Here is a 13287-nt window from a genome sequence, read left to right as displayed (position 1 = left end):
CCTCCCCGACCCCCCCCCCCCCCCCCCGCACACTCACAGCCTGCATTCCCCGGGAGCCTGGCCTCAGGCGCTCACCCCTCCGGGTCCCCGCGCGCGCTCGTAAATACGCCCCGGGCCTGACATGTTATTCTTCGCCACGGCGTATCCCTCGGACGCGAGCTGTGAAACGAGCTGAATACCCGTAAGAAAACAGCTCCGCTCCGCGCACCAGCCAGGCCAGCGCCACAAATCTCCCGCAAATTTATGGATCTCGCAAGAGCGCTCCTCTTCCCTCAGAAGTGGGGTCCAGTTTAACCCGAAGGTATGCGCAGGCGGGCCCAGGGGCGGCCCGAGGGCCCGAGGGCCGCGGCGGGAGGGGGAGGAGCCGCGATGATAGCGCTTTTTCCCCCCGCAGCTCTAATAAGTCAGCGGCTGGGCTGCGTCGTACATCACGCCGCGCTTCCTGTGCCCTGACACAATGGCAGCGTTCCGCAGACAGGATGGCCCACTGCGCTGGATCAGAAACAGGCCTGGAGCGACGCAGCTCCTGTAGCAGGGCCCAGGCACGGCCACGATGACTTATTACATTCCTCACAGGCTACTGAGAGAAGAAGCAGTCTGCGTTCTTAATACCTTTTTATATGCTTTTGTACCCTGAAGAGTTCTTCATAATGTACAGTGCAATTAATTGCAATCATTAGTAGGGCAAGGATGAAAAACAGGCAAGCTGAACTACACTTTGAGAGTCGGATGGACACAGTACAGTACAGGCGACTTCCAATCTCCACAAAGCTAAAATGTGATGAAAATGAAATAAAGATCTACCACGACAATACACACACCCACAAATGTGACATTTTAAAAATGTTTTCCCAAGGTTACAACTGAATTTACACCATTTTCTGATTTTTTTGTGGATATTTCCACTTTTTTGCAGGGAAAAAATCTGCATGTCACAAATCCACCCAGACATAAACTGATGTAGTTGGACAGACAAAGAGAAGTGTCTGATTCACGCCGAACAGGTCGCTGGCATCCAGTGATCAGCCAGTCGAGTCACGCCAAGGAGGAGCTCGCGCGGGCACATAAACCGGGGGGGGGGGGGGGCTGACATAACGCTAATTGCAGTTGCGCGGGACGTGCGAGAGAGAGAGAGATCGCAGCCCCCTGATTGAGTTTCAGCAGGGCCGGAGGGAAGGGGCCAGGGGGCGCAATCCGGCAGGGCTACCAGTCACTTCTAATGGAGCACCGATGCAAAGAAACAGAAGCTTGCGAGCAAAAACATACATGGTAAGGTCATTACTCAACAAAGCAAGAAAGAACTTAAAATATTACAGACAGGGGACTCTCAACTGTAAAATATGAAAATATACAGCAATAAATCCTCTTAACCGCGGGACCAACGGCATTATTCATTCCTCCCATGTACTGTTAAACGCAGCCGCTCGGAGTTAAACGTATAAAACTTTAATGCTTTTTCCTTATTTTTCCAAGCTAAATGTTTGCCTTCCTGCATCTACACACTTCGCCACGAGCGTGACAGAAATTAAAATCAAGGCAACCCTGGAACGGCGTCCTTAGCGAAGACGGACGACGGCGTGTATGCAGGGAGTGATTCAGCCGCTCCGCTGCTCCTGTAACGAACTCAGGGGTCTCAAACGTGATTTAGCTAAAACGCCTCACGGAACGTAACAAAGGGTGACAAAGGGAGGGGGGTCACATGACCAGAACATAAGGAAGAACAGGAAGTCCTTCAGGGACCACCACAGTGGTGCAACAAGTGCAACAAGAACACGGCTACGAGAGTATGAGTAGCGTGAACAGGGGTATTAGGACAGAATCGGCCAATGAGACGGTGGTGCTAGTGGCAGAGCGGAGCACATGGAGTAGCAGGAAGAGCAGCAGATGAAGCAGTACTGCAGAGGTAGTGCAACAGCTGAGCATGCATCTATATCTGCGCATGTACTGCGCAAATATCGACACAATGTTCCCAGTCTAAGAATGTCAGATGCAGGCCTTCCTAGCACAGGGACGAGCCCAAATAAAGCGGAAGAGCCTGTGTGTTTTAAAACAGGTCTGTGCCGTGCCGGCGTTGCCCGGGAGACGGCCCGGCGCACCTGCGGACCGGGGGCAGTAAAACCCGCCGTTCCGCCCCCCGCCGGCCCGCCTCTGGATCCAATTTTAGGCCGGGCGGCTGCACCGCGCGGCGCTCGGAGCCCCCTCTCCCGCCGGCCACCGCGCCCGGCTCCCAAACTTCTGTAAACAATTGACACAGTCAGCACCTGCGCGCCGGCCCACAGGGAAGGAGCCCACTTAAAACTGCTCAGCCATAAAATGACTGGAAAAAGCAGCTCCTTTATGCGCTCCCAGCACAAGCCAAGTACTCTCCTCAGTGCAATACAGGAAAGAAATACTATACTGTCCATGCCGGCCTTTTCCTGTATACGGAAAGTATTAGCAGCTATTAGCAGTGCCAATTATTGGGCTGAAAGGGAAAAGACTGACGAGTCAGAGAAGGGCATCATAGGATACATACGTACACAGCGTGTGTGTGTACATGCACACGCATGTATACTTTCTGTTCGTTCTCGACTTTGATTACAAAGTTAAATTCCTGTTACTACCAAAATAGTTGCATTTTAAATACAGTGCATGGCTACTGACTACTGTATAACACCATCTTTCAAGCAATCTGTATAATTCACAAAATATTAAAAACCCTTTTACATCGCAGAAGAATTTTTTTATTTGTCTTCCATGAGCTGTTATTAGGTGATACGTTATAGAGGCTTTCCAGATGGCCAAACTCGAGTTATTTAAAGCTCAAAACCTGAAAGCAAAGCCAAGTTGACTGTTGACACAATGCACTACATTTTTAATTTAATTGCAGATTAGTGGTTAAGCCTGCTTCCATTTCACACCTAAAATTGATTAACGGTCTAACCATAGCTGTAGGGTGAAGTGTGGAAAACAGTGAGATAGTTTTCATTAACTAAGCCCACCCCACCGCCAGGGATAGAAGCTCAGCAAAGACCCAGTATTACAAGTATTTACATTCAAAGCAGACCTCTGTACCAGGACCACAGTAGCACTGGATGGGGATTTTACAGGACTGCTGGAGTTTATTACACGTAAGCCTAAGAGCAGCCAATGGCACGTACACGGCTGCACTCGCTGCCATGTCAGCGTGCGTTTCGCCATGTTTCAGCAGGAAGCTACGCCACTCCTCAGACAGCGGCTATTAATCTAAATGAGTCTTCCGTGGTCTGAGCACTTTGTGAAGAAGGGCAATGCGAGCCCAATGCTGAGAGACCTAGATGCAGAGTTCCACAGCTCTCTTATAATGGCTGCAATTTAAGAGGATTTATTCAGTTTAGAGTTTTGAAGCATACGGTTAGAAAATACACACGTGGCAGATTTGTTTGAAGAAGCGGTTTTGGTGAATGCTGGTTCAAAATGGCTAAACTGGTCAAACGAGCCAACAGCAGCCACAGTGATCCAAAGTATACCAAATGGGGAAAGAAACCATAAGAGGTCATATACTGCATAGGGACTTATATACTATAAAAATGAAACTTTGAGGAAAACTAATCTCACATTAAAAAGTTTCCTTGTATTGCCTGGGGCATACCTATTTTCCATAAATCCAGTCAGGGTTAAACATCTGTTTCTCTAAGATTTGAGCTGATATCTTGCTACCAAGATTAGTACAACAAATCAGTCTGTAATTGCAACACAGAAGATATTTTCCTTTTTATGCACCAGCGTTATTAAGGATTCTCTAAGAGATACTGATGAAGAATTTGATATACACACGTCACTGAATGTTGCAAAAAAGAACACGAGTAAGAGCTGCTCAAAATGTTTTATAAAACTCCGTGATCCCCTCTGGCCCAGGATTTGTGTTGTGACTGAGTTAACAGCATCACACATTCTTCTAGGAAGTTTCTGTCATCATGAACTGGTCCCTCTTGTTTGTTGCGCACATTGTTCAAAGACTAATGTTTTTCAAAAAGTTGAGCTAATTTCTTTTATATTGCATCCTTTTTGTTTTTTTTTGTTTGTTTTTTAAATCATTTTTCATCTAACCTGCTTTTCTACTCCAAGACATTACACTACAGGCATTTAGCAAACACTCTTATCCAGCACAATGTTTTTATATTTCCACTGCATCCATTTATACAGATGGATACATACAAAAGCAATGCAGGTTAAGTACCTTGCTCAAGGGCACAACGACAGCGTCCTACCTGGCAATCAGATCTGTGACTTTAAGGCTACAAGACCAGGGCCTTACACATTATACTACACTGCCGCTTCAGAGATTTTAGATGCGCAAATTTAAAATGGATCTTATCTCAGCTCCTATAAATTCCAAAAATGTAAGCTTCTCATCTCCTTTGGGGCAGGGACTACATTAAGTGCATGATAAGTTCAGTGTTGGGGGGGGGGTATTGGGAGATTACCAAAAAAATGATAAATGCATATATGCAATGGCACTGAGGGGAGTAGTCATATCTGGAAGGGGGCAGTACTGGGGGACAACAAAGAAAAATTTCTTGTGAATGGAAAATATTGTTGGCACCATTAAATTAATTAGTTCATTTGAACATAATAATAAAGAGGCCTTCCAAAGAATGGGTGATGGTGGGCCAAAATAAGAAGACAAAAAACAGAAAGCAGTCCAAATACAGCAACTCATCAACCCAAATGAACTTCGGTGAGCCAGACGCAAAGCATTCTGGGAAGTGGACACCTAACAAAGGCAAATCAGTGATTTCACCAAGGCAATGTCAGTAAGGGGTGGGGGGCAGGGGAATGGCATGCATTTAATTTTCTATATATATGTGACAATGGCACGTATGTTAAGAATAACTGCAATTGTTAGCAAACTCCAGTGGCCAAACGTCACCATAAGCAACTGGGAACTTAATCACTTTCAGGATAGCCCAAGGTGAAACGGTTCGGTGGAACAGCCTTTTGTTTAACGAGCAAGCCGTATCATATGAACTAAATTTGCTCTCTGTGCCACAGGAAGGGAGCCTAAATGTGACCAGCATGGTAGAGCTAACAGCAAAATTGCTTTGTAATTGCTGGCGGGCCCTTGTAGAATTTGCCATGCTTTGTCTCAGTCGTAGATGAGTTTTTTCAGTCATTCCTGTCCAGAACACTGCTGCCCGTTATACAACTAGCCTAAATGCACACATATCACAGCACTTTTGAACACCCTTCACGAGCTTCCAGTGGCTACTATTAACTCCATCTCTCACACTGGCATACCAAGCTGTGAACGGTACTGCCCTGGCCAATCTGCAGACAGTGATCACACCAGGCACTCCAAGCGGACCTCTACTAACAGCTTCCTCTTTCCAGATGGCAGTCCCCTCACTTCAAGCTCTCAGCAGCTGCTCCGTACAGCCCCAGCCCAGCTCTTCTCTGTCCTCATCCCGATGGTGGAGCGACCTTACCCAATCAGAAGGCAGCTTCACTGGCCGCAGTTTCACCTACTCCAGAGCCATCTCCTAACATCCAGCCTGTAAGCGTCTGTGTTTTACCTATTCATTTACGTTGAATGGCTAATGTTTTTGATAGCTAATCATTTTTGAGATGTAACTGCAGCAATACATTTTTTTTGTGTACTGGGTTTCAAAAAATATGCAATACAAGACACAAGAATAGTTACATGATCTTTCTTTGTGCTGAGGTGTTGGATGAGTTGAGTTCAACATCCATAAATTATTATGGGAATGTACATCCCAGAAATATTTTTCAGTCAGTGCTGGTATCAAGAAAATCCAATGCAGGCGAAAGAATATAAGGCACACAATGTAAAGCAAATTCCCACGCATTATTGTTTTTGTTTCGTCTCAGGCCAGAGAATGTTATAGTAGTAGTGGTCTTGGCTTTATTTCACCATCGTATTGTCATAACTAGCTTGATAGATGAATTAAAAACACAGTTTTAAAATAGGTTGTTATAGCTGATGCAAGCTAACTAATAACAATGACAGATGCTAACAACAGTGCAATGGACTAAAGTTAAAACACAGCATGCAGTTCCATACCAAATAAAGTTCACTAATAAATTGCATCTCTCTACAGAGAGTACCCGTCAGTGCTGTAGACCTTAGACTGTTTTGCAAGCTTGGTTATCACACAACTAGCTTGACGTCAAAGCACAAACTGGACAGAACTATGCCAGGATTTATCCAGTATGGTTTCAGTCAATCAAGTCTGCCTGCTCACTTACTAGTTATGTACGCTAATAAAATTCATTAGGAATACATGACATGCAAGCCCCTACAGCGTGGCATTGCTTGCAATGAGCTGGCCAGCACTGCAGTGAAAAAGACGATAGCATGCTCTTGTGAGGGTCTGCATGGGTTGGTCTGTCATCAGCTGCATACTTACTGACAATCAAGTAAGTGAGCTTTCAGCCAATCAAGCAGTGACCTGATGAATAATAATATATGCGACTGAAATAGCCTGCTCTTCATGAGTGAAGAGAGAGGGGAAGGAAAATTAGTTATCTAAAATATATATAAGACATTTTTCATTCTAATAACCTTCAAACAATTACTTTGTAGATGGTCAGGAATAATGTAAAATAAATAAAGTTGCTGGATGGGGACTTCAAGGCATCCAGTTGCAATGTGCTGAATCCAAAACTTTGAATTCATTTTCTTTTTTATTTGCATGTTGTTTTAGGGAAAATAAATTGTAAGGACATTGTGCAGGTTTTAAGGAAAAAATGTAAGACTAATTTTTTTGCAAAAACAAAAGACATTGTGCAGATATTGGGACATTAGTCCCCAAAATTCCAGAATTCCAGTTTCGTGTGTGTTTATCTAGCCTGTGTTGGCAAGATGAGACTGTTATCCAAAGACTGTCCTCCAGATATCAGAGGGCCACTTAAGGAATTAACCTCGAGTTCACCCACAGAGCTGCAGTAGCCGCGTGTGGACCGGGGCTATCTGACCTGGGACAGACCCTGCGACAGGCCAGCCACTGTGCTGCTGTGTGAGCCCAGGCCCTGCCCCAGGCCAGCCACTGTGCTGCTGTGTGAGCCCAGGCCCTGCCCCAGGCCAGCCACTGTGCTGCTGTGTGAGCCCAGGCCCTGCGACAGGCCAGCCACTGTGCTGCTGTGTGAGCCCAGGCCCTGCGACAGGCCAGCCACTGTGCTGCTGTGTGAGCCCAGGCCCTGCGACAGGCCAGCCACTGTGCTGCTGTGTGAGCCCAGGCCCTGCGACAGGCCAGCCACTGTGCTGCTGTGTGAGCCCAGGCCCTGCGACAGGCCAGCCACTGTGCTGCTGTGTGAGCCCAGGCCCTGCGACAGGCCAGCCACTGTGCTGCTGTGTGAGCCCAGGCCCTGCGACAGGCCAGCCACTGTGCTGCTGTGTGAGCCCAGGCCCTGCCCCTGCGCCAGCAGCAGCTGGACACGAGCGCTACCAGCGAGCACAGCCACAGGCCGTGGTGCTCAGGCCGTGGTGCTCAGGCCGCGGTGCTCAGGCAGCGGTGCTCAGGCAGCGGTGCTCAGCTTGCGCTGCTCTCAGGAGGCAGGCACGGCACGGGCCCTTTAAAGCAGGGGCATTGTGGGATTGCCCGCACATTGGACCCGCGTGCGTCCAAAGGTCTGGTCTGTGGGCTCGGCTGGGTTTCACACCAGCTTTTATAACTTTACCCGACACAGCCTACTCGGTCAAAAAATCTAACTGTAACGTAAAGCAAGAAAATCCATAATTGTTTCAGAAAGTTTCTGATTAAAATGTACTGTGATTAATAACCAAGATTTATCCACATATTCTTATGACAAAAATAATAGATTTTTATTCTTGTTATTAATAATGTTATTAATTTATTACTGCTATAAATTGGAATTATTAATAACACTAAGATAAATAATTAATAGTAAGTAATAGTCATCATTATTATTGCTTTCATTATAAATAATATTATTTCCAACACATGTTAAATTATACTAACTGGTTATATGGCTGATCTTCACCTTGTAAACATGTGAACAAAAAAAATATCTCCATTCTAGTGAGGAACACTTTCATAAACAGCAAGTGCCATTTGTATAACTTTCCACTTATACCCACTCTCAGGGATATATACATATGCATATATAAACAAGCGCAGGCCCTGTATCTACATAAATCCAGCCTGAAGCGGCAGACTGAGGGGGGCGGGGTCTCCAGCCCAAGAGAAAACAACAGGCCCATTGTGACGCACGGCAGGGGGAGGCGGGCCGGTCTGGGAGCCCCGCCCACAGAGGCCTCGCTGATAAGGGCTGCCCGCCGCTGATCAATCGCCCGTCCAGCCTCCCTCTCCCGCCGGCCGCCGGGGCCTCCCCCCCGAGCCCTGTCACTCACCTGGGGGCAGGTCGGGGTCGATGGGGGCCGCCTGCTGGACGCGGCGCGGCTTGGCCAGGGCCTTGGCGCTCTCCGAGGCGCTGCGGCTGGTGGAGCTGGACCCGCAGCTCTCGTGGTCGTCCTGCGAAGGGAAAGGCCGGTGAATGTGAGGGGGCGCAGTACAGAGGAGAGGGGGCAGTGGAGGCACTCAGGGGTGGACAGAAAGAGAAGAGGAGGCAGAGGGGGCACTCAGGTCTGAGGAAGGGTGGGGGGGGTACCTGACACAAGCACCATACTGCCCCTCTTCCCACTCTGTTTTACGATCATTTCCACAGCTCCGCGAATAAACGGAGCCCTGGGACGAAACCCATTCAAACAGAAAAGCGCTGTGTGAAGGAGGCCCCGCCGCCGCGGCCCTCTGCGCGGGTGCAGGGGCGTTACAGGGAGCAGGAATGCAGCGCACGAGGGGAAGAGGAGCAGCTCCTCCGCGGCGAGCCCCCACCGTAAACAAATGGAAGGCGGGCTGGAGTTATTTATTAGCCTAGCCGTGAGGAGCGCGCCGCAGGAAAGTGCTCGGCTGCCGGGAGATAAGGCGCAACAAAAACAATCAGGACAGGGGGGGGAGGGGGGCAACGCTGACGACCTGCGGGGGGCGCTGGACTCATGACCGCTGGGTTTGGGGCTCGAGCTGTCTGGACTGGGAGCTACTGCAGCGCCGCAGAGCGCCGAATTTAAGCAGGAGCGCAAACGAGCACTGTCCAAATAAATACGTGTATCTGAAAGGAAAACGTAAAAGGAACTCACGCTGAACCCTGGCCAGAGAAATAAAGACATACCGCACATCACATTTACAGCCAGCTCCAAAGAGCTGTCTCTTCCTTCATAACGAAGATTCCAGAAAGTTCCATTTCGGCTGATGAAAGGACTATTGTGCCAATTTGTTTTATTCAAACTGAAGCACGTATAAATAAAGAGGTACTACTACTATGCCCACAATCAACTGGGTGAACCAGAAACAAATACCGGGCAATATCGGTTCCTCTTCCTGCTTCAACACCACAGATTCAACAAGGAAATTAGCCCCCAATAAAAGTCAAAAGAAATACCAACCGGTAATCCAGCACCCAAAAAAAAAGGAGGGAAAAAAGCCCACGGCGGGCTCCTTGGCGCACAGCGGTGTTCACCTCCGGTATGGCACTGATTAGAGTTCATAAAGCAGAGTAACCTTTTCACAGTCGAACCAGGCATGTGCAGACGGTCAACGCCGAGCCGGAGCACATCTGGTTAGCATTTAGCGGCGGATAGAAATCGCGGGGTCTCCAAAGTCACAGTTATCCCGAGCAATGTAAACAGCGGAGGTGTCAAAATGAATCACATCTGGGCGCCGTAACCAGCTCCGCTTTCGCTAACGAAGATTACATTTTAAACATGCTTCGCATAATTCGGAGAAGGCCGCTCGCGAAGACGCGATTTGCCGGGCCGGGTAAAGTAAACGGGGTGAAAACGCCAAAGCGGTCGAAACGCGGGGGGGAAAAACACTTACGCGAAACACGAAGCCAGGCCCCGACACAAACACCACACGGCCCGCTTTTCCATTGCAAAGCGCTGGGAATCGGTAAACAAAAGGACAGGGAATAATAAAGAACTCATCAGGCTGAAATGATGGAAACTGGCAATAACAGAAACCAGATCGCTGCTGATTGCTCGCACTCGGTCATTTTCCGTAGCTTCAAAAAGCGGCATCTCTGGTGTTTGGGTGAGGAATAAAACGATATTTAATTTTTCTTTTGGGGATAAAAAAATGTTATGTTTTTATTTTTGGGGTCTGGGCACACAGTGTTTTATGGGGGGTTAAATGGGGTTTACGGAGCAAGCGATGTTCCATTAGCCGTACCCAGCCATGAACTCGCCAGCTTAGCCTTCCGGTTCAAGCGGCTGCTTTCTGGGAGGCGTAATGTGGCACTCTGTGTGCCCGTCAGAAGGGAGCAGGGCTGAGAAATGGATTTTTGGGGGAAGCCCTCAGACGAATGAAGGCCGCCTCAGCTGCTCCCGAGTAAGACGATCCCGGCGATGCCATGGCAGGGCGGGGGGGGGGGGGGGGGGGGGGGGGGGGCGAGGGGGGGCCTGAGGGCATGTCAGCTCAGCTGTTGCAGAAAGATGACGGCGCGGAGAGAAGGCCGGGTTCCGCCCGCTCTCCCAGCCCCACCAGCGGCCCTGCAGACCGGGCGTCTGAGTGACAGGCGGGGGGGACCCCCTACGCTCAGCCTAAGTGGGCACCCATCGAGAGTTAGAGCACAGGAAGACGGGGAGCGACCCCACACACACGTATATATACATATCACACCGCACACACACACACACGTATATATACATATCACACCGCACACACACACACACACGTATATATACATATCACACCGCACACACACACACACACGTATATATACATATCACACCGCACACACACACACACATATATATACATATCACACCGCACACACACACACACACGTATATATACATATCACACCGCACACACGTATATATACATATCACACCGCACACACACACACGTATATATACATATCACACCGCACACACACACACACACACACACGCGTATATATACATATCACACCACACACACACACACGTATATATACATATCACACCACACACACACACGTATATATACATATCACACCGCACACACACACACACATATATATACATATCACACCGCACACACACACACACACGTATATATACATATCACACCGCACACACACACACACACGTATATATACATATCACACCGCACACACACACACACACACACACGCGTATATATACATATCACACCACACACACACACACGTATATATACATATCACACCACACACACATATATATATATACATATCACACCGCACACACACACACACGTATATATACATATCACACCGCACACACACACACACGTATATACATATCACACCGCACACACACACACACACACGCGTATATATACATATCACACCGCACACACACACACGTATATATACATATCACACCACACACACATATATATACATATCACACCGCACACACGCACACACACACGTATATATACATATCACACCACACACACACGTATATATACATATCACACCACACACACACACACACGTATATATACATATCACACCGCACACACACACACACACGTATATATACATATCACACCACACACACACACACGTATATATACATATCACACCACACACACACACGTATATATACATATCACACCGCACACACACACACACGTATATATACATATCACACCGCACACACACACACGTATAAATACATATCACACCACACACACACACACGTATATATACATATCACACCACACGCACACACCATATGCACAAACATGCATATACTTAAAACACCAGAAACACGTATACACATATAGCACTCCACACACACACACAAACACACACACACACCATAACCATATTATATACACTGACTGACTGACTCACTCACTCACTCACTCAGTCAGACATGGTGGCCCTGTCAGAACTCTGCAACTCTACTTCACCTCCCTTCAGCAACAGAAGAGACACAGACTCACACTACACTGACTCCCCACCAGGCCCTTCAGACACCCCTGGAATTTACCTGTCTACTGCATTTTAATGGCCTTCTTCATATTTCAAATTAAAAATATTACATATTACATACAAATATTACTTTCATTTCTTCGCAAGGATGGAAGAAAGTACTTCAACCAAACTACAACAGAGAGAAGAACTGAGTGAAAAACATTCAAAATGTTCAGTAAACCTGCCTCACCGATCTGGTATGTTACAAACCCAGCGCTCAACACACTCATTTCAACATCAATTTACCCCAAACTAAACAAATCTGCAGAATATTTACACTTGTTGTTTGCTCTGGATGCATTCATAAAAAAAGAAATGCGATTCAAATTAAGCTTCTTATATTGCCAATGCATTTCTAATTTTGTTGGTATGCAACTGGCCCTTTCCAGTTCCATAAACAGGCGGGCAGGTTTACAGAAGGGGAATGCAAATGGCTTAATGATGTGCGAGATTTGCACCGTTAGTTTGGGTTCGTTAGTGCGCTGGAAGGATAAGGACTTTTGCGAGTTGTTTTCTTTTTTTATCCTTCGTTCTGTGAACTCACGCTGACTTCAAAGCACCGGGCCTCGAGAGAAGGGCTGGTCAGGGGCGGGCGGCAGACCGGAGTGAGAAAATAAACGAGAGGAACCCGATCCCTCCTTATCTCCCCGACTCAAACAGACTCCCCTCCGGCCTGACACGGCCAGGCCTTGTCCTCCACGCCGAGTGCCGCCCCCCCAAGGGAGGGCCCGGCCAATCAGGAGGGCCGCTCTCCCCTGGGGCTCCAGACACCAGGCACCACACTGTGTGAGCAGGCAATCAAGCACCAGAAGACGGCTGAGGTGAGGGAGGGAGAGGAGGAAGAATGGAGAGAGGGAGGAAGGGCGGAGGCCCAGCTCTGGTGAACAAGGTACCGGGCCACACAAATTCACACAGTCAACCAGGAACTGCAGCCGTGGGCTGTTACTAAGGTGCGCTTCCACAGCCCTGGTGCACTGAGCTAATCCCTCACCAGAATGAACTACAAGACCCATGACCCATGAAGTCTGTATCCCAACTTACACAAGGTCCCATCTGCCTATCTCCACCACAGAGAGGAGAAACCAGCTTCTTACACAAAGTCGCATCTCTCTGTCTCTGCTATTGAGGAGAAGCCAGCTTCTTACACAAAGTTCCGTCTCCCTATGTCCACTGCAGAGAGGCAGTCTCATTTGTAGTAATTTCTCCCGTTTCATCGCTCTCCCCCACTAAAAGCACTCAAGGAGACCATTACTCTTTCCCCAGGATGACACCAGTCCC

General features: G+C 48.0%; 1 protein-coding gene across 1 annotated transcript in view; it reads right to left on the bottom strand.

The window, feature by feature from the left end:
* Nucleotides 1-13287, bottom strand: part of LOC118212693 (vacuolar protein sorting-associated protein 13B-like) — a 303731-nt gene that overhangs the window by 269091 nt on the left and 21353 nt on the right. The window contains 1 exon segment of the mRNA XM_035390874.1: nucleotides 8354-8474. Coding sequence (XP_035246765.1) covers nucleotides 8354-8474 — 121 coding nt within the window.

This window comes from Anguilla anguilla, chromosome 1, assembly GCF_013347855.1.
Source record: "Anguilla anguilla isolate fAngAng1 chromosome 1, fAngAng1.pri, whole genome shotgun sequence".
Taxonomy (NCBI): Eukaryota; Metazoa; Chordata; class Actinopteri; order Anguilliformes; family Anguillidae; genus Anguilla; species Anguilla anguilla.
This window is presented reverse-complemented; position numbering and strand designations above follow the sequence as displayed.